This window comes from Oncorhynchus tshawytscha, linkage group LG27 (genome assembly GCF_018296145.1).
Source record: "Oncorhynchus tshawytscha isolate Ot180627B linkage group LG27, Otsh_v2.0, whole genome shotgun sequence".
NCBI lineage: Eukaryota > Metazoa > Chordata > Actinopteri > Salmoniformes > Salmonidae > Oncorhynchus > Oncorhynchus tshawytscha.
Genome location: NC_056455.1, coordinates 1,604,548 through 1,626,194, shown reverse-complemented (window position 1 = coordinate 1,626,194; position 21,647 = coordinate 1,604,548). Strand labels below are relative to the sequence as shown.

General features: G+C 43.4%; 2 protein-coding genes across 3 annotated transcripts in view; one reads left to right on the top strand and one right to left on the bottom strand.

The window, feature by feature from the left end:
* Positions 1-129: 129 nt before the first annotated feature.
* On the bottom strand, positions 130-5,249 carry LOC112259060 (neuronal pentraxin-2-like). 2 transcript variants are annotated; one of them, XM_024433838.2, is made up of 5 exons: positions 4,166-5,249; positions 2,970-3,186; positions 2,400-2,644; positions 1,976-2,155; positions 130-1,617 (listed from the first exon to the last, which is right to left on the bottom strand). In XM_024433838.2, the coding sequence occupies exons 1-5, from the start codon at positions 4,613-4,615 to the stop codon at positions 1,393-1,395; spliced, it is 1,317 nt and encodes a 438-aa protein (XP_024289606.1). In that variant the 5' UTR covers positions 4,616-5,249; the 3' UTR covers positions 130-1,392. The 2 variants fall into 2 exon arrangements, with proteins under 2 accessions (XP_024289606.1, XP_024289600.1); XM_024433832.2 differs by having other exon boundaries at positions 2,970-3,189; positions 4,166-5,246.
* Positions 5,250-5,443: 194 nt separating this feature from the next.
* LOC112259034 (E3 ubiquitin ligase TRAF3IP2) overlaps positions 5,444-21,647 on the top strand; it is a 33,264-nt gene continuing 17,060 nt past the window's right edge. The window contains exon 1 of the mRNA XM_024433815.2: positions 5,444-5,555. The gene's annotated coding sequence lies outside the window, so the exon portion shown is untranslated. The remainder of the gene's footprint in view (positions 5,556-21,647) is intronic.

The window sequence follows — 21,647 nt, the reverse complement described above, 5'->3', positions numbered from 1 at the left end:
CTGCTCATGACTACCAAACGTTACAATTGTATCTTACAATACCATTCGAATAACTTGAGTTGTACTTTTGTAATGTTAGTTAACCTGACCCAGAATTCCAGACAAACTGACCAACTAAACAGGCTCTGGTAGAACACAAATCAAGGGTTTTTAATAAGATACAGGACTGCATTGCAAGAATGTGTAGATACTAATCCTGGCTCACTTCCATTTAAAACATACCAAATTCCATGTATTTTCCAATAGAGAAAGTCAGGGAGATGTTTTCCCACTAGTCTGTAGGAGTCTGCCTAAATGATTGACGCCACCTTTGAGCTGCGCTCATGTCTTAATTAAGCATGACTAATGCTGCCTTGGCCCACTATTTAAACAGACTGCTTTTCAAGTGTTTTTTGTCCTTTTTTAATTTTCCACATTCTTGTTAATTTGGCAATAGTGAAGAATAAAGTGCATCTGGAACATCTTCAAAAGGCCACATGAAAAGTAAGCATTGTCTCTTGAGCAAAATCAACAAAGTATCTCAATTAAATAACTTTACACACTGAACATTGTTTTCATGGAAAGAGACACTCGTACACATGAATGTATTGTTCTTATCTGCTTGAAAAATTATGTACACATTTAACAGTAACAATGCGCCCATATAAATTACGCTTTGTTTGTTCTTAAACTACCACTGCACAGACATTGTAGGCCTAAACAAACCAACGTGTCCCTAACAAGAGGATAATTACGGAACAGTTGAGACAACATATACTGCAGGCATTGAGGTGGACTTGGGGTATTGAAAACAGTATGGGTAATAATGGATAATGAAACCTTAACATTATAGTACAACAGACATGATGCCATAAGAACACAGATTCACACAACTATGGAATGTTTACCAACTAACTCAAAGATCAAAACTAGTCCCTCATCTCTGCAAAAGTTTATTGAAAACCTTCAACATAGCAGTCACCTGGCTGATGTTTGATTGGATATTCCCCTAAATCTGCTCTCCACTCAAGGTGGAAAAGGCTTTAATGACTTCCATCAGGAGATGTAGATTACTGGATGTAAGTCCTAGGATGTAGGTTACCGTTTGTGGCCTGGGATGTAAATTACTCTGTCATTCCTGGGATGGCTAATCTGTGCACCTTACACCTCCCATGCCACACGCATGCCTAAACCAGCCTCACATGCCAAATCTAGTGTCATTAAGTCTGTTTGCCAATGTGTGTGTAAAACTGGATCTGTGTGTAGTAGAATCATCTGGAATTAGGTAGATCCGCCTTTCCTTACACAGACAAACGAAACACATGACCAGCATTACACGTAGCAGGTACAGTAGGCGTCAAGATTGAGAACATGATTCTCAACACGCCACAGACATCCATCCTAAGACTCAGTCTAAGACAGCCGGTCCTGGCATATCTCTAGAGGCAATTTGGCTGCTCCCCCTCCAAACACCTCCACATCACTGTCCAGCCAGGATACCACGTTCCCGGGGGTGTAGGAGGAACAGTTGGCCATGGTAAGGATGTCGGCTGGCTTCAGGACCTTGTCCCAGATGTTAACCTGGCTCAGCTCGCCCACAAAGGCCTGTGTGGCGTCAAAGCGCCCGCCCACCATGTCCTGTTGAGGCCATAAACAACAGGCCTCGTTAAAAACAACATATCACTGTGTGGACTGCCAGGCTGAGCCAGACAAACTTGACCTGTCTGGTCTAATTTATTCGCTCTAAAAAAAATGTTCATTTATTTTCTCATGTAACTGATCTTTAGGATTTTTGTTAGCGATGGGGCTTTTCAAATTTGGTCTACACTCTAGAGCCTATAGCTCAGTACTCATAGCCATGGCTAAGAACCTGTACCATTCAAATCTGAAAACCTGATGTGCTTTTGTAAACCAAGAGTAAAATAGGCTAAATATTTCCCATACAAATATGTAATTGTGTATCCTACAGATAAGGGGCGCTAGTCAGCAGACTCACCTGTTCCTGCCCCAGTATGATGGCTCCTCCAGGCTTGATGCGGTGCCAGGGGGCCAGGTTATCCCCTGCCCCCAGCTTCTGACCATCCTGGTAGGCTTCCCACAGACCATCCCTGGTGGTCCAGGTGATACAGATGTGTTGCCACCTCCCATCACGCACTGATAGAGGCAGCTGAGCCACCTGGACAGGTAACATAGGAGAGGAGTGTAAGGTAAGTACAGATGCTTACAAACAGAAAGGAGAAATACACATTAGATTGAGGAAGGTTAGGATTTGGTAAAGCTGGTAAAAAAATACAAATCAGCAACCGCATTAAAGCCAGATCTAATTTAAAACAAAGACTCCTGTCAATAACGGTAGGCTCTCCCACAGATCAGCGATACTGAGAATCACTGAGTCCTTGAGTCATTTAGACTGCCCTTACCTTGTCATTGATGAGCAGCTCTATGGGGTTGTTGCCCCACTCCATGAGGACAATCTCATTGGCCTGTCCTGACACCCCATAGGAGAAGGGGGTGCCTATGCCAGGGCCGGCGCTGGACCGCAGCCACATGCACAGAGTGAAAGAGTACATCTCAGGAAGGCTCTTGGCCATGCGGCCGTACAGATAGTTAGTACGCAGGGGGAGGACCAGCTTAAACTGCTCGGGGGACTTGAACCCACTGCCACCTACAGAGAGAATAATGGGAGAGTTGTCTATGAAGTCACTTATACACAAATTACGAGAACAAAATGATAAGCCAACATTTGTCAGATTTGATCTGAAGCCTCAGTTGTTTACTGCAGTGGGGTACAGTATGTGAGTGGCAGTGATTGGGTCAGTTAGTGGGATAGTTGATAGAATGAATGACTCATTGTGTTTACAATGTGTGAGTCTTCCGGTTTGTGCTGCAGGTGTGTACTACTGTCATCGGATTGTGTACACAGACATATGTTTGTGCGTACGTGAGTATGTCTGTATGCGTCTCATATCTTTCCTTTTCCAGTGATTTACCTTTCTCCAGCTCATTGATCCTGGTCAGCAGGGAGTTGAGGGTGCTCTCTGTCTTCTGCCTGTGGGCTGTGGTCTCGTTGTAGAGCAGAGACTTCTCTTCTTCAAGGTTGTTGACCTTACTGAGCAGCTGTTTTTCCAGGTCTCCCAGCCTGTGCTGCAGCAGGTCTCGCAGCTCGCTGGGGAACAACGCTCCCGACATGTTTGCTCTCTGCTGCTGCTGCTGCGGGGACAAGATGGAGACGTCATTAGACAATTAAATAAGTGGAGACAATACAAGATGGTCACAAACAATTAGTGGAGTTTAACGCAGACAGTCTGTGGAGGTTGATAGACTTCAGGTCCATTTGTATTGAGGTCTGAGATGTGCTGCTTCCCGTCTCTTATGTTGTCACCTATTTAATGTGTGTAATTTTCAAAGATCATTGGCTGAGTGGAAATCGGCTACACTGTGTGTAGGCTAGTATGTTATCAGAAGGCCCAGGAGTTGTTTTCCTGGCCACATGACTCTGGCCCCTTATTGTAACTCATGGAGAACATTGGGTCTCTCCAATTGTCTCACCAGTTTCCAAAGCCTGTTAATGCATAATGAGCTTAAACACCATCTACTGTGGTTTAGCTTGATACCGTCATGCATTTGTTTCCCAATGCACTTTTACTGCATGGCCTAATGGGGATTACCTGTGGTTCAGGAAGCTCTAAACTAACAGATGGTACTACACCTACACAAGCTAGGATTGGATTTACTGAACTTGTTTCGATCTGGAATGAAACAGGTCTGCAAGATACCTAAATATCCCAAGAAACACATATCCTTGGTCATTTGAATGAGCTGCTTTTATTAAGAGCTGATGCATTTGTTGAGTAAGGTGACATAGGCAATTTAATCACTGGAATGTAAAGGAGATAAAAGGCTAATCCATTTAGGGTATGCCTCCACATGGTGGCAAAAATAGAATATTATAGGCTACAGGCCAAAATGGGAGCAAATTTAATGGCCACAAAGTTGACCACAGCAACAGGTGTTCACTTTGGACTCAATTACTTAATAAGCAGACAATCATGCAAGGGGCAACTATTTTAAACATTAGGCCCATTTCAGATATATTTAAATCACACTGGTGACGATAATTTTCAGCACTCCCTTTCCATGATTTAGGAACCAAAGAGTAATTTATGGTTACTGTCCCGTGTCTTACCTCTAGGTTCTCCAGTCGGTCCTTCAGACTCTGCATGGTTTTACCGAGGTTGTCGATTGTATCATTGGGATCTCTGGGTAAATCTCCCATTGTGTTCTGATTATTTTTACTCCAAGATCCACCACTTTCATACTTCCCTTCCTCGGAGGCTGACTCGCAGAGGGAGAGCTTGGTGGTCAGCTCGTTTATGGTCCCAAGTTGGTTGACTATCGTCTCTTTCTGTTGGAGAACCGTTTCACGGAGCTGCATGACTGTGTTCCTCAACACTTCCTCCTGAGCCGCCGTGTTTGGTTCGCGAACTACGGGGACCAAACAAGTGTCAGCGCCAATGGTCATGGCTCGGCATAGGAACCGGGCTCCCGTATCCGGATTGTCATCCTGTCCACGCACAAGCGTCTCATAGCCCAGTCCCAGTGCGTAAAAACACAACAATCTCAACAGAGATAACATACCAGGGCAGTATTTTGGTCGTTAATCTTTAGTGAAATAACGGGTGGCGCCTAACCGATTATTATGCCTTTCAAATCCGGTGCGTAAAACACGCCGAGAAAGCGGTAATCTACTCGGAATACCATAGTCAATCTCGAATTAAACGATATATATTGTTTCAAAACGTTATCATTCCATACAAAGTACAATTTTGAAAAGTAAAACTTAGGCGATGGTAAAACCACATGAGTCTGGGTTAACGCTCAAAGTTTCCATGCCTTCAATCCGCATTTAATGGTGCTTTAAGGACAGCGACCATGAGTTAAGAAGATTACTGTCAGATGTATGGCGCGATTGGATTGGTTGTAGTATGTTGCCATAACTACAGTCCGTATAGGTAGGTTCTGTATGATGGACAAGTCATTTTTGAGTTGTATCTAACTGGTACTGTATGATCATTGACCAATCAATTGAAATAGATGCTATAACAATGTCCAATATTCCATATCCTTATAAAAACTATAGTATTAAATAAATTAGGGAAAGGCTTCACACATATGGTTCAGATCCATCAAACACCAGTACTAAAGGCTCAACTGGGATCACAGGTGAAAAGATAGGTAGGTGGGATTTCCACTAGATAGCCAATTTTGACTTCGTGACTCAGCTATATCGTAAAAATTCATGAAAACATAAATGAGCTTTATGGTCTTAATTTAAGGTTAGGCATAAGGTTACCATTGTGGTTAAGGTTAGGGTTTAATGTTAGGTTGAAAATCAAACTTTAAGAAGAGAAATTGTAGAAATAGGCAGGCATTACGAATTTGTGGCTGTGGTAACTAGTGAGTACTCTGACACCACCAATGGAAAGATCCAGAACCGCCTGGCATGATATACTAGACACTGAAAGGACGATGATGGAAAGGAGGAGAGCAAAGTTGATGGAATGATGAAAAGGGAGGTGAGTAGAGTTGACAGGGAAATATATGTCTAACAGGACCAAATAAGGATATAAATTGTTGCTGTTTTATCATTGCCATCATGCACACCGATTAAATCAGCATGCCCTGGTCTCAAAGACATAGTACATGTAAATCCGGGACACTCAAATTAGTAAAAATGTGTTACAGTTTGGTATGGTTAAATAAGACGGAAGGTTTCTTATTAAGGCAAAAAACGGAGGGAGGTTGGTTGGGCATATAACGCGAACGTCTAGCAACCCAAAGGTTGCGTGTTCCACTCTAATCACGGACAAGTTTAGCTTTCTAGCTAATTAGTTACTTTTTAGCTAATTTGCAACTACTTAGCATGTTGTTAGCTAACCCTTTCCCTAACCTTAACTGCAACCCTTTAACCCAACTCATAACCTTATCCCTAACCCTAGCATAGAAAACGTTAGCCAGCTAAATAATGTTAGCCACCTAGGTAACGTTTACCCACAACAAATTGGAATCATATCATACATTTTGAAAATTGGTAACCTATTCTACGTCTTGCGAATTCGTAACATATTGTATTACTTCCAAATCCGTAACATATATGAATTGTACACCTTAACATATCATACGAAATGGGTGATGGACATCGACAAATTAATACGTAACATATACTAAAAGGAGTGTCTCGAATTTACATACAGAACAATATAAAATGTTCTGAGACCAGGGGCCTGTTGCACAAAACTAGGATAAGGGATTAAGCCAGGATATCTTGGTGATCCTGGCTCAATTGATCCGTAATCCGGTTGCACTAAAGATGGATAGGGGGCAGGAGGATATGTTATGGTATAAATTACCATGGAGATTTATTCTGTGGAGCTAGCCTGCTCCAGACCAGGCTAAATTCCAGGATCTATTTAATCTCATCCCTAATGTCAGTCAGCAGTCACCACAAATGGAAACCAATAGTTATTTCACTGCTCACTATACATTATCACATATAACTAGACCCACTGTTATTATTTAAACGTTTGTGATCATTAATTTCAATGATTTTGGATAAAAAATGATTTTTAGATGATGTTGCTATCATTAGATAATTTACAGTTTCCCATAGACTATAAGGCTATATATAAAATGATAGAATATTAGGGCCACAGAGGGGAAAAAAAACACAAGTCATAATATTGTAACCAGTTGTTTTAAAGGAGGACAGTTGTTAAAATGACAGATGTGGGGCATTTCGTGAAATTGTACTTCAGTATGGTTTCATAAACAAAGACATGCTGATGTGCCAGAATATTAAGTATCACATTGTCATAAGTATCAAAACTGTAAAAACAATATGTAGCTTTTCTGCAGAATGAACCAGCCTCATAAATTTATGACTTTATCCTTTTTCTTCAGTGTGGCCCTAGTACTCTGTCATATAAACAAATACACATTCCATATGAATATAAAAACACCATGTGTAACATTATGTTCCTTTATTGAATAAGGACAAAACAAAGCAGGTAAACCATCAGCTCCTTTCGAAACTGAAGTCACAGTGACTCTACAAGATGGAAAGCACAGAATCCAAGCATATTATACAAAATGATACATACACATTCAAAGGTCTGTATATAACACACCCTGCATGTCTGCACACTAAAATAAATGCAGGACAAATCCATACACATCAACTGAACAGACAAATGAATGGATGCAGTAGCCTCCCTGCAGCCTTGTATTACACACAGTATACCGCACAAACATCATAAGAGGCCAAATTCGTCAAAAAACGAACCCAAAAAACCCAAATTCCTCTGCCACCGCAGGACATATTTAACCAAAATTGAAAGCACACATACTAACTAAAATAATTCAACACATATTGGTCCCTCAGCAGCCGACCACTGTCGTCATCAGGGAAGATTGCCGGATTGTCCCAGTCCATGGCTGGTGGCACTCTGGGGGCCCTCTCCTTCCTCAGGCAGGCCACATTGTGGAGGACAGCACAAGCCACAGTAATATCACATGCCCTAACAGGGCTGACCCTTAATTTGTGAAGGCAGTGAAAGCGTGCCTTCAGGAGGCCAAAGGTCATTTCAACTCTGGCCCTGGTCCTGGCATGGGCATGGTTGTAGGCCTGCTGTGCTTCCTGGGGGTCTGTGAAAGGTGTCAGGAGAAAAGGCTGGCAGCCATACCCCTGTCTCCCAGCAACACACCAGAGAATTCACCTGTCAACACAAAATCTCATCATTACTACCTCATAAACACAGTGATATTCTTGACACAGCCATGATGGTTATAAATAGGGGTTGTGTGGCTTACCTTGTGATAGGCATGATAGATTTCAGAGGCCCGAAAGATTCTGGAGTCATGGACTGAGCCAGGCCATTTTGCCACAACATTGCTGATCACACAGTCAGCATTGCAGACCATCTGAAATCATAAGATGAGGAATATTACACCAATCAATGCACATCACTGGCAATGCAGAGTGTTCGTCAATGGACAATATCAAAAGTTATGTTCACCTGAACATTAATGCTGTGAAAGGATTTCCTATTCACAAAATCGGCCTCATGGGCACCTGAGGGGGCTTTTATCCTTATGTGTGTGCAGTCCACTGCACCAATGACATTGGGGAAACCTGTCACACAAAGTAATGAGTATCCTACTATGTGTTAACAGTTGTCCTGTAATTTGTAGATCCTCTTACCTGCAATCCTATAGAACTCCTCTTTGATGTCACAGAGTCTTCTGTGGCCAGGGAAGGAGATGAAGACATCTGCTAATGCTTTGATAGCCAGACACACACTCCTTATTGTGCGGCAAATTGTGGCCTTGTTCAGCTGTTCTGCATCCCCCACTGAGTACAGGAAGGCTCCACTAGCAAAAAAGCGCAAGGCCACACAAACCATTTGCTCCACACTCAGTGCATGGCTCCGTGCAGTGCGGTGCTTAATCCTGGGACCCAGTAGTCTGCATAGATACCTGATGCCATCTGCAGAAAACCTGTATCTTTCATATAGATGGTCATCAGGGAAGGCCAGTGGGTCCAACCGGTCCCTGAAGACCCTTTCTCGCCTGAAGGCTCTCCTCAGCACAAGTGCTTCTTCATCCACCACATCTCGCACGAATGGGCATGCCATTGTCAGAGCAGAAAGGAACACACAATTTTGGGCCTTCATATAGGCTAGTGGCCACACCTGGTGCTGGGGGTGGGCAAAAGAGGGCGATGCCTTATAACGATGACTTGGTTGTACTGATTGCTGGGAAAATAAAAAAAAACCTTAGAAAGATGCCACCGTCCTGTGTGCTCACAATAAGAGCTCATATGTCATGGCTCACTTGACTTTACGAGAATATACCTAATTTTTATTTTGAGCTGTGTCATCTTCTTGGAGCTGGGGGAGGAAAGAAAAATAATGATTAATACATTTGTGTTACAGTTAGCATACAGTGTACATTGAAGGCATATCTCACCTCCCTCTCAAGTTTTTTTATTTCAAGGTCCAGTTTCCTAATTGTCCTCTTTTTTATTTCGAACTCCAGTGCAAGATTTTCCATCTTTTTCTTCTTGTACTGAATGTCTATGTCTGCCAGTTCTATTTGGCGCCGGAGGTGGTTGCCATACAACTTTCTGATAGCTTGTGAGCTCTGTGAACACAATACAATTAGCGCAGCTGGAATTTGGCAGGATGTGGTGTCCTTTTATTAATACGCACTATGTTGCCAGGCTGGTTTTCCCACTGTATAGCATCTGGGTCCTGTAAAAGAAATTAGATTTTTTGATTTTGATGAGGACTCCTCACCATTGTAGAGTAAATAGTACTTTCACAGTCTTAACATGATACCTCATGCCTTCTGGAATCCAGAGAGATGGTCTCCTCCTCATCATCGTCTCCATCATGTGCTGTTGCTGCTGCACTGGGGCCTTCACCCTATCACATTTAATCAGATTCATATTGAAGCTAGTAGACAAGACATGCCAGGCCTACAGTATGCCTTTGATGGAGTACTCACTGGATCAGCATCATCTGGTGCTTGTGCTGGTGGCTCTAACAGGAACACAGTGCTGCCAGACACTGCAAGGCAATAGGTAAACCAAAGTCAGACAGTCCAAATTGATTCAATATGAATGTGGTTGTATCCCATGTAGAGATGGAAGGACATACCTTGAATGAAGCGGGTGGCATCTTGGGAGGAACCTATGCTCGTCTCTTTCCCCCAGGGATCCCCTCTAAGACGGGCCTGCCTTTATTTAGCTCCAAGGCCATGTCCTCTGCTGGGGTAAGGTCAGCCTTTGGTGACCCACCACCCGTGCCTTGTCTGTGGGTATTCTTTTTCACTGCTAAAACAGTACAGACAATGTGTGAGCAGGCACCTTCTGGGTACAATATATGCTTGTGCTTTGTTAAATATTAGTCAGGGACCATACCATTCTGCAGAATGTTCTTGTATTTGATTTTGACCTGCTGCCATGTCCGTTTTGGCCCGTTCATGTTTAATCTACACACACACACACACACACACACACACACACACACACACACACACACATTTAATGGAGTCACACTGCAAAAAATTACTTGGTATTTTTGTCTTGTTTTCAGTAAAAATATCAAAAAATTTATCATAGCTTTATACAGTGTGATGGAGTTACTTTACACAATTTCACTCATATCTGCAGTGCATTTCAATAAAAAATTTAACCGTTTCATAATTACAGTACAACTGCATTTTTGGAGATGTGAATTAAATATTTGAATTGTAATTGTGATGTTTCAGCGGAGCGGTGAGTGTGTAATTGTGCACTACTTACGCATTCAGGCGGTCTGCAATACTTTGCCACGCTTTTTCTCTTTGCTTTATCACTGTGGCGGTGTTGCCTTTCTTCTTAATTATATCTTTTACCTCCTCGTATGCCTCCATGAGGATTTGTGCTTCCGACGGGGAAAAGTACGCGGCTCTAGTTGCCATGGTAAATCAGTTAATCTGTGATCTGTGGCGGGGTCTATTTGAGTGAGCCGTGAGCGCGCACCTATCCAGGATTGGTTTCACCTGGCTTAATGAATCCGTGTCTGCTCATCCTGGCTTGGTCTTTGTGCAACCAATTAAGCCTGGACGCACATGTTTTGGCTTCATTGAGCTCAGCTGAGTCATTTATCCCGGATGTCTTAATTCTACTTTTGTGCAACAGGCCCCAGGTTGGCCCTAAGAACACTTGGTATCAATCAATGTTCATAATAAAGCATGTGCAGGTAAACAATTAGTAGCATCACCTTCGTAGTCTGACTAAAATCTGGAAGACAGTAGCATCTAAATAGCAGGAGAGATGAGGAAGACGGGAAGCTCTGTACCACAGTGGGGTTGGCTTTTGATATGGCATCGAAAACGGTCACTTAACAGCCAATTAGTGATTTGTGACACAGTTCGGTATACTGACACAGGGGTGCAAAACTCAGCTGGTGAAAATATAATCTATTTGTGTGTGTGCGTGTATACAGTACCAGTCAAGGGTTTTTCTTTCTTTTCTACATTGTAGAATAGTGAAGACATCAACTGAAATAACACACATAGTTTCCAAACCTGAATCATGTAGTACCCACAAACTGTTAAACAAATTATAGTACATATTTGAGATTCTTCAAAGTAGCCTTAAGCTTTGGAAACTATTGGCATTCTCTCAACCAGCTCCATGAGGTAGTCACCTGGAAAGGTGGAATTCCTTTCTTATTTTACCTTTTATTTAACTAGGTAAGAACAAATTCTTATTTTCAATGACGGCCTAGGAACAGTGGGTTAACTGCCTGTTCAGGGGCAGAACAACAGATTTGTACCTTGTCAGCTCGGGGATTTGAACTTGCAACCTTCTGGTTACTAGTCCAAGGCTCTAACCACTAGGCTACCCTGCCGCTCCTTCTTAATGCATTTGAGCCAATCAGTTGTGACAAGGTAGGGGTGGTATACATAAGATAGCCCTATTTGGTAAAATAGTGTGTGTGTGTGCTTAAGGTCGTTGGCCTGTTGGAAGGTAAACCTTCGCCTCAGTCTGAGGTTCTGAGCGCTCTAGAGAAGGTTTTCATCAAGGATCTCTCTGTACTTGGCTCCTTTCCCTCGATCCTGACTAGTCTCCCAGTCCCTGAAAAACATCCCCGCAGCATGATACTGCCACCACCATGCTTCACCGTAGGGATGGTGCCAGGTTTCCTCCAGATGTGACGCTTGGCATTCAGGCCAAAGAGTTCAATCTTGGTTTCATCAGACCAGAGAATCTTATTTCTCATGGTATGAGAGTCCTTTAGGTGCCTCTTGGCAAACTCCAAGCAGGCTGTCATGTGCTTTTTACTGAGGAGTGGCTTTCCATCTGGCTACTCTACCATGAAGGCCAGATTGGTGGTGCTTTAGAGATGGTTGTACTTCTGGAAGGTTCTCGCATCTCCACAGAGGAATTCTGGAAGTTGTTCAGAGTGACCATCAGGTTTTTGGTCACCTCCCTGACCAAGGCCCTTCTCCCTTGATTGCTCAGTTTGGCTGGGCTGACAGCTCTAGGTAGAGTCTTTAAAAATATATATATATATATTTTATTTTTTACCCCCTTTTCTCCGCAATTTTGTGGTATCCAATTGTTTTAGTAGCTACTATCTTGTCACATCGCTACAACTCCCGTACGGGCTCAGGAGAGACGAAGGTTGAAAGTCATGCGTCCTCCGATACACAACCCAACCAAGCCGCACTGCTTCTTAACACAGCGCCGGAAGCCAGCCGCACCAATGTGTCGGAGGAAACAACGTGCACCTGGCAACCTTGGTTAGCGCGCACTGCGCCCGGCCCGCCACAGGAGTCGCTGGTGCGCGATGAGACAAGGATTTCCCTACCGGCCAAACCCTCCCTAACCCGGACAACGCTAGGCCAATTGTGCGTCGCCCCACGGACCTCCCGGTCGCGGCCGGTTACAACAGAGCCTGGGCGTGAACCCAGAGTCTCTGGTGGCACAGCTGGCGCTGCAGTCTAGGTAGAGTCTTGGTGGTTCCAAACTTATTCCATTTAAGAATGATGGAGGCCCCCGTGTTCTTGGTGAGCTTCAATACAGCAGACATTTTTTGGTACTCTTCCCCGGATCAATGCTGTGACACAATCCTGTCTTGGAGCTCTACAGGCAATTCCTTTGACCTCATGGCTTGGTTTTTGCTCTGACATGCAGTGTCAACTGTGGGAACTTACAGTTGAAGTTTACATACACTTAGGTTGGAGTCATTAACTCCTTTATCAACCACTCCACAAATTTCTTGTTAACAATCTATAGTTTTGGCAAGTCTGTTATGACATCTACTTTGTGTATGACACAAGTAATTTTTCCAACAATTGTTTACAGACCTTATTTCACTTATAATTCACTGTATTACAATTCCAGTGGGTCAGACGTTTTACATACACAAAGTTGACTGTGCCTTTAAACTGCTTGGAAAATTCCGCAAAATGATGTCATGGCTTTAGAAGCTTCTGATAGGCTTTGCTTAACATCATAGGAAAATCAAAAGAAATCAGCTAAGACCTCAGAAAAAAATGTGTAGACCTCCCACAATTCTGGTTCATCCTTGGGAGCAATTTCCAAATGCCTGAAGGTACCACGCTCATCTGTACAAACAATAGTACGCAAGTATAAACACCAAGGGACCACGAAGCCGTCATACCGCTCAGGAAGGAGACGCGTTCTGTCTCCTAGAGATGAACATACTTTGGTGCAAAAAGTGCAAATCAATCCCAAAACAACAGCAAAGGACATTGTGAAGATGCTGGAGGAAACAAGTACATAAGTATCTATATCCACAGTAAAACGAGTCCTATATCGACATAACCTGAAAGGCCCCTCAGCAAGGAAGATGCCACTGCTCCAAAATTGCCATAAAAAAGCCAGACTACGGTTTGCAACTGCACATGGGGACAAAGATCGTACTTTTTGGAAAAATGTCCTCTGGTCTGATGAAACAAAAATAGAACTGTTTGGCCAAAATGACCATCGTTATGTTTGGAGGAAAAAGGGGGAGGCTTGCAAGCCGAAGAACACCATCCCAACCGTGAAGCACGGGGGTGGCAGCATCATGTTGTGGGGGTGCTTTGCTGCAGGTGGGACTGGTGCACTTGACAAAATAGATGGCATCATTAGAGAAGAAAATGATGTGGATATATTGAAACAACATCTCAAGACATCAGTCAGGAAGTTAAAGCTTGGTCGCAAATGCATCTTCCAAATGGACAATGACCCCAAGCATATTTCCAAAGTTTTTGCAAAATGGCCTAAGGACAATAAAGTCAAGGTACAAAGCCCTGACCTCAACCCTATAGAACATTTGTGGGCAGAACTGAAAAAGCGTGTGCGAGCAGGGAGGCCTAAAATCTTGACTCAGTTACACCAGCTCTGTCAGGAGGAATGGGCCAACATTCACCCAACTTATTGTGGGAAGCTTGTGGAAGGCTACCTGAAACGTTTGACCCAAGTTAAACAATTTAAAGGCAATGCGACCAAAAACTGAGTGTTTGTAAACTTCTGACCCACTGGGATTGTGATGAAATGAATTAAAGCTGGAATAATTCTCTACTATTATTCTGACATTTCACATTCTTAAAATAAAGTGGTGATCCTAACTGACCTAAAACAATTTACTAGGATTAAATGTCAGGAATTGTGAAACTGAGCTTAAATGTATTTGGCTAAGGTGTATGTAAACTTCCAACTTAAACTATATATAGCCTTTCCAAATCAATTCTTTATCATTTTGAATTTACCACAGGTGGATTTGGACTCCAATCAAGTTGTAGAAACAGCTCAAGGATGATCAATGGAAACAGGATTCACCTGAGCTCAATTTCGAGTCTCATAGCAAAGGGTCTGAATACTTATGTAAATAAGATATTTCTGTTTTTTTTTAAATGATATATTTGCAAAAATGTCTAAACCTGTTTTTGCTCTGTCATTATGGGGTATTGTGTGTAGATTGAGGGGAAAAAAATATTTGATCCATTTTAGAGTAAGGCTGTAACGTTACGAAATGTGAAAAAGTCAAGGGGTCTGAATACTTTACGAATTGCATTGTATACACACTACACACTATGACCAAATGTATGTGGACACCTGCTCTTTGAACATCTCATTCCAACAACATTGGGATTAATATGGAGTTGGTCCCCCCTTTACTGCTATAACAGCCTCCAGACCATTTCTTTATAAGAGGCAGAGACTAGAAATACTGTGGAACAGTATTAAACATTATAATGAATATATATTGTTAATCTGCAGTATAGGACCCTATAAATGTAAGGAGGGAGGTGTCTTATAACCCCTCCCCTTCTATTAATACAACATAAGCATAATCAATTATTATAATACATCAAACATTTGGTACAGCCCCTATCATGACCCCAAGGTGAACCCGACACTAGCCCGATCCCTGCAAAACAGCCCCAGACCATTATTCTAGATTTAATTTTGGATTGGAGATGCTTATGGCTGTGATCCCTGTACAGGGATCAACATCAGGCGAAATTTCAGAGTGACAACTAAAAATACAACGTCGTAACATTAAACATTCTTGAAAATGCAAGTGTCTTACACCCTTCAAAAGATTAGAATCTTGGTTATAAAACTACGTTTTCCAATTTAAAATAGCTATTACAGAGAACAAATACCATGCTTTTGTTTGAGAAGAGCAATCAACAACAGAAACATTTTCCGCCATGACAGTTTGTACACATTCACATCTGAAGGTAAAATGATGACTTACATTCTGATATCTTGCTCTTATTTCTCTTCCCGAGGGTCCCAGTGATCAAATGAAGTGCCGTTTTCTTTGATAAAATCCATTTTTATAGCTTAAATCGAAACATTTTGTAACCCGTTTGTGCCGTGAATTCCATCTCTATCAATTTTTTTACGGAGCATTCGACGTAATTACACCAGGTAAACCATTGTTTATCTAGTCATGGTTGGTTTCAGTGCATTCCTCTGGATGTTTGCAACACAGCCAAACCTCTTTTTTTTTTTTCAGGGAGTATTGACCGACGTGAACTTATTTGAAGACAATGAGACTACCTTACGCACCAATAATTTTAGCGAAGCTTTGTTGATGGACTCTATTTCTGCCCAATGACCACTGATCTTCTTGAAATCTAGCTGGGTAGATAGCCAATGAGCTGAGGTAAACGCCAGTATGTAATGGTTTTGGGTTGGACCAACATTCCTTGTTTGTAATCGCACGCGTAACGAACTCCATTCTCGCCTTGACGATCAGAGGAGTTGCTGTGAGGCTTGTTACGTGCAGCATTATTTCGGAAATCAAATCAAATCAAATTTTATTTGTCACATACACATGGTTAGCAGATGTTAATGCGAGTGTAGCGAAATGCTTGTGCTTCTAGTTCCGACAATGCAGTAATAACCAACAAGTAATCTAACTAACAATTCCAAAACTACTGTCTTATACACAGTGTAAGGGGATAAAGAATATGTACATAAGGATATATGAATGAGTGATGGTACAGAGCAGCATAGGCAAGATACAGTAGATGGTATCGAGTACAGTATATACATATGAGATGAGTATGTAAACAAAGTGGCATAGTTAAAGTGGCTAGTGATACATGTATTACATAAGGATACAGTCGATGATATAGAGTACAGTATATACGTATGCATATGAGATGAATAATGTAGGGTAAGTAACATTATATAAGGTAGCATTGTTTAAAGTGGCTAGTGATATATTTACATCATTTCCCATCAATTCCCATTATTAAAGTGGCTGGAGTTGAGTCAGTGTCAGTGTGTTGGCAGCAGCCACTCAATGTTAGTGGTGGCTGTTTAACAGTCTGATGGCCTTGAGATAGAAGCTGTTTTTCAGTCTCTCGGTCCCAGCTTTGATGCACCTGTACTGACCTCGCCTTCTGGATGATAGCGGGGTGAACAGGCAGTGGCTCGGGTGGTTGATGTCCTTGATCTTTATGGCCTTCCTGTAACATCGGGTGGTGTAGGTATCCTGGAGGGCAGGTAGTTTGCCCCCGGTGATGCGTTGTGCAGACCTCACTACCCTCTGAGAGCCTTACGGTTGAGGGCGGAGCAGTTGCCGTACCAGGCGGTGATACAGCCCGCCAGGATGCTCTCGATTGTGCATCTGTAGAAGTTTGTGAGTGCTTTTGGTGACAAGCCAAATTTCTTCAGCCTCCTGAGGTTGAAGAGGCGCTGCTGCGCCTTCTTCACGATGCTGTCTGTGTGAGTGGACCAATTCAGTTTGTCTGTGATGTGTATGCCGAGGAACTTAAAACTTGCTACCCTCTCCACTACTGTTCCATCGATGTGGATAGGGGGGTGTTCCCTCTGCTGTTTCCTGAAGTCCACAATCATCTCCTTAGTTTTGTTGACGTTGAGTGTGAGGTTATTTTCCTGACACCACACTCCGAGGGCCCTCACCTCCTCCCTGTAGGCCGTCTCGTCGTTGTTGTTAATCAAGCCTACCACTGTTGTGTCGTCCGCAAACTTGATGATTGAGTTGGAGGCGTGCGTGGCCACGCAGTCGTGGGTGAACAGGGAGTACAGGAGAGGGCTCAGAACGCACCCTTGTGGGGCCCCAGTGTTGAGGATCAGCGGGGAGGAGATGTTGTTGCCTACCCTCACCACCTGGGGGCGGCCCGTCAGGAAGTCCAGTACCCAGTTGCACAGGGCGGGGTCGAGACCCAGGGTCTCGAGCTTGATGACGAGCTTGGAGGGTACTATGGTGTTGAATGCCGAGCTGTAGTCGATGAACAGCATTCTCACATAGGTATTCCTCTTGTCCAGATGGGTTAGGGCAGTGTGCAGTGTGGTTGAGATTGCATCATCTGTGGACCTATTTGGGCGGTAAGCAAATTGGAGTGGGTCTAGAGGGTCAGGTAGGGTGGAGGCGATATGGTCCTTGACTAGTCTCTCAAAGCACTTCATGATGATGGATGTGAGTGCTACGGGGCGGTAGTCGTTTAGCTCAGTTACCTTAGCTTTCTTGGGAACAGGAACAATGGTGGCCCTCTTGAAGCATGTGGGAACAGCAGACTGGTATAGGGATTGATTGAATATGTCCGTAAACACACCGGCCAGCTGGTCTGCGCATGCTCTGAGGGCGCGGCTGGGGATGCCGTCTGGGCCTGCAGCCTTGCGAGGGTTAACACGTTTAAATGTCTTACTCACCTCGGCTGCAGTGAAGGAGAGACCGCATGTTTTCATTGCAGGCCGTGTCAGTGGCACTGTATTGTCCTCAAAGCGGGCAAAAAAAGTGATTTAGTCTGCCTGGGAGCAAGACATCCTGGTCCGTGACTGGGCTGGATTTCTTCCTGTAGTCCGTGATTGACTGTAGACCCTGCCACATGCCTCTTGTGTCTGAGCCGTTGAATTGAGATTCTACTTTGTCTCTGTACTGACGCTTAGCTTGTTTAATAGCCTTGCGGAGGGAATAGCTGCACTGTTTGTATTCAGTCATGTTACCAGACACCTTGCCCTGATTAAAAGCAGTGGTTCGCGCTTTCAGTTTCACACGAATGCTGCCATCAATCCACGGTTTCTGGTTAGGAAAATGTTTTAATCGTTGCTATGGGAATGACATCTTCAACGCACGTTCTAATGAACTCGCACACCGAAACAACATTGACGAATACGCTGATATCTGACGCAATACGAAACATCTCCCAGTCCACGTGATGGAAGCAGTCTTGGAGTGTGGAGTCAGCTTGGTCAGACCAGCGTTGAACAGACCTCAGCGTGGGAGCCTCTTGTTTTAGTTTCTGTCTGTAGGCAGGGATCAACAAAATGGAGTCGTGGTCAGCTTTTCCGAAAGGGGGGCGGGGCAGGTCCTTATATGCGTCGCGGAAGTTAGAGTAACAATGATCCAAGGTCTTTCCACCCCTGGTTGCGCAATCAATATGCTGATAAAATTTAGGGAGTCTTGTTTTCAGATTAGCCTTGTTAAAATCCCCAGCTACAATGAATGCAGCCTCCGGATAAATCGTTTCCAGTTTGCAGAGAGTTAAATAAAGTTCGTTCAGAGCCATCGATGTGTCTGCTTTGGGGGGGGATATATACGGCTGTGATTATAATCGAAGAGAATTCTCTTGGTAGATAATGCGGTCTACATTTGATTGTGAGGAATTCTAAATCAGGTGAACAGAAGGATTTGAGTTCCTGTATGTTTCTTTCATCACACCATGTCACGTTAGTCATAAGGCATACGCCCCCGCCCCTCTTCTTACCAGAAAGATGTTTGTTTCTGTCGGCGCGATGCGTGGAGAAACCCGTTGGCTGCACCGCCTCGGATAGCGTCTCTCCAGTGAGCCATATTTCCGTGAAGCAAAGAACGTTACAGTCTCTGATGTCCCTCTGGAATGCTACCCTTGCTCGGATTTCATCAACCTTGTTGTCAAGAGACTGGACATTGGCAAGAAGAATGCTAGGGAGTGGTGCACGGTGTGCCCGTCTCCGGAGTCTGACCAGAAGACCGCCTCGTTTCCCTCTTTTTCGGAGTCGTTTTTTTGGGTCGCTGCATGGGATCCACTCTGTTGTCCTGTTTGTAAGGCAGAACACAGGATCCGCGTCGCGAAAAACATATTCTTGGTCGTACTGATGGTGAGTTGACGCTGATCTTATATTCAGTAGTTCTTCTCGACTGTATGTAATGAAACCTAAGATGACCTGGGGTACTAATGTAAGAAATAACACGTAAAAAAACAAAAAACTGCATAGTTTCCTAGGAACGCGAAGCGAGGCGGCCATCTCTGTCGGCGCCGGAAGTAGTTGTATTTTCAACGATTTCATTGAAGATATCATGGCGAATAAATCAGAAAAAGCGAAGTCAAAATCTAAAGTGAAAGTGAAACAGATTTTTTTGTTTGAGGAATCTTTGAGTGTTATGATTCAAACAGGAACTGAGGAGCTGTTTCTGCAAGGACAGGGCGTACTTCTGGAAGGGTAAGTGCTAATGCCGTTTTATGAAATATAAATATATATATACAGTGGGGCAAAAAAGTATTTAGTCAGCCACCAATTGTGCCAGTTCTCCCACTTAAAAAGATGAGAGAGGCCTGTAATTTTCATCATAGGTACACTTCAACTATGACAGACAAAATTAGAAGAAAAAAAATCCAGAAAATCACATTGTAGGATTTTTAAAATGAATTTATTTGCAAATTATGGTGGAAAATAAGTTTTTGGTCAATAACAAAAGGTTTATCTCAATACTTTGTTATATACCCTTTGTTGGCAATGACAGAGGTCAAACGTTTTCTGTAAGTCTTCACAAGGTTTTCACACACTGTTGCTGGTATTTTGGCCCATTCCTCCATGCAGATCTCCTCTAGAGCAGTGATGTTTTGGGGCTGTTGCTGGGCAACACAGACTTTCAACTCCCTCCAAAGATTTTCTATGGGGTTGAGATCTGGAGACTGGCTATGCCACTCCAGGACCTTGAAATGCTTCTTACGAAGCCACTCCTTCGTTGCCCGGGCGGTGTGTTTGGGATCATTGTCATGCTGAAAGACCCAGCCCCGTTTCATCTTCAATGCCCTTGCTGATGGAAGGAGGTTTTCACTCAAAATCTCACGATACATGGCCCCATTCATTCTTTCCTTTACACAGATCAGTCGTCCTGGACCCTTTGCAGAAAAACAGCCCCAAAGCATGATGTTTCCACCCCCATGCTTCATAGTAGGTATGGTGTTCTTTGGATGCAACTCAGCATTCTTTGTCCTCCAAACACGACGAGTTGAGTTTTTACCAAAAAGTTATATTTTGGTTTCATCTGACCATATGACATTCTCACAGTCTTCTTCTGGATCATCCAAATGCTCTCTAGCAAACTTCAGATGGGCCTGGACATGTATGACACATGACACAATATGCCTTGTCCATTGCTGTTCTGGTTAGTGTTTATTGGCTTATTTCACTGTTGAGCCTCTAGTCCTGCTCACTATACCTTATCCAACCTATTAGTTCCACCACCCACACATGCGATGACATCTCCTGGTTTCAATGTTTCTAGAGACAATATCTCTCTCATCATCACTCAATACCTAGGTTTACCTCCAATGTATTCACATCCTACCATACCTTTGTCTGTACTTTATACCTTGAAGCTATTTTATATCCCCCAGAAACCTCCTTTTACTCTCTATTCCAGACGTTCTAGACGACCAATTCTCATTGCTTTTAGCCGTACCCTTATCCTACTCCTCCTCTTTTCCTCTGGTGATGTAGAGGTGAATCCAGGCCCTGCAGTGCCTAGCTCCACTCCTATTCCCCATGCACTCTCTTTTGTTGACTTCTGTAACCGTAATAGCCTTGGTTTCATGCATGTTAACATTAGAAGCCTCCTCCCTAAGTTTGTTTTATTCACTGCTTTAGCACACTCTGCCAACCCGGATGTTCTAGCTGTGTCTGAATCCTGGCTTAGGAAGACCACCAAAAATTCTGAAATTTTCATTCTACTGCAAAGATAGCCTGCAGAGTTCTGTCCTACTATCCAGGTCTGTACCCAAACAATTTGAAGTTCTACTTTTAAAAATCCACCTCTAAAAACAAGTCTCTCACCGTTGCCACCTGCTATAGACCACTCTCTGCCCCCAGCTGTGCTCTGGACACCATATGTGAACTGATTGCCCCCCATCTATCTTCAGAGCTCGTGCTGCTAGGCGACCTAAACTGGAACATGCTTAACACCCCAGCCATCCTACAATCTAAGCTTGATGCCCTCAATCTCACACAAATGATCAATTAATCTACCAGGTACCTCCCCAAAGCCGTAAACACAGACACCCTCATAGATATCATCCTAACCAACTTGCCCTCTAAATACACCTCTGCTGTCTTCAACCAAGATCTCAGCGATCACTGCCTCATTGCCTGCATCCGTAATGGGTCAGCGATCAAACGACCTCCACTCATCACTGTCAAACGCTCCCTGAAACACTTCAGCGAGCAGGCCTTTCTAATCGATCTGGCCGGGGTATCCTGGAAGGATATTGATCTCATCCCGTCAGTAGAGGATGCCTGGATATTTTTTTTAAATGCCTTCCTAACCATCTTAAATAAGCATGCCCCATTCAAGAAATTT

Bases quoted from the DNA above. Each gene is read 5' to 3' on its own strand.
- LOC112259060 (XM_024433832.2), bottom strand. From the start codon at position 4,615: ATGTTATCTCTGTTGAGATTGTTGTGTTTTTACGCACTGGGACTGGGC. The intron at 2,645-2,969 runs GTAAATCACTGG...TTCTCTCTGTAG, and splicing joins GATCAATGAGCTGGAGAAAG to GTGGCAGTGGGTTCAAGTCC. The intron at 1,618-1,975 runs GTGAGTCTGCTG...TGGCCTCAACAG, and splicing joins TCATACTGGGGCAGGAACAG to GACATGGTGGGCGGGCGCTT.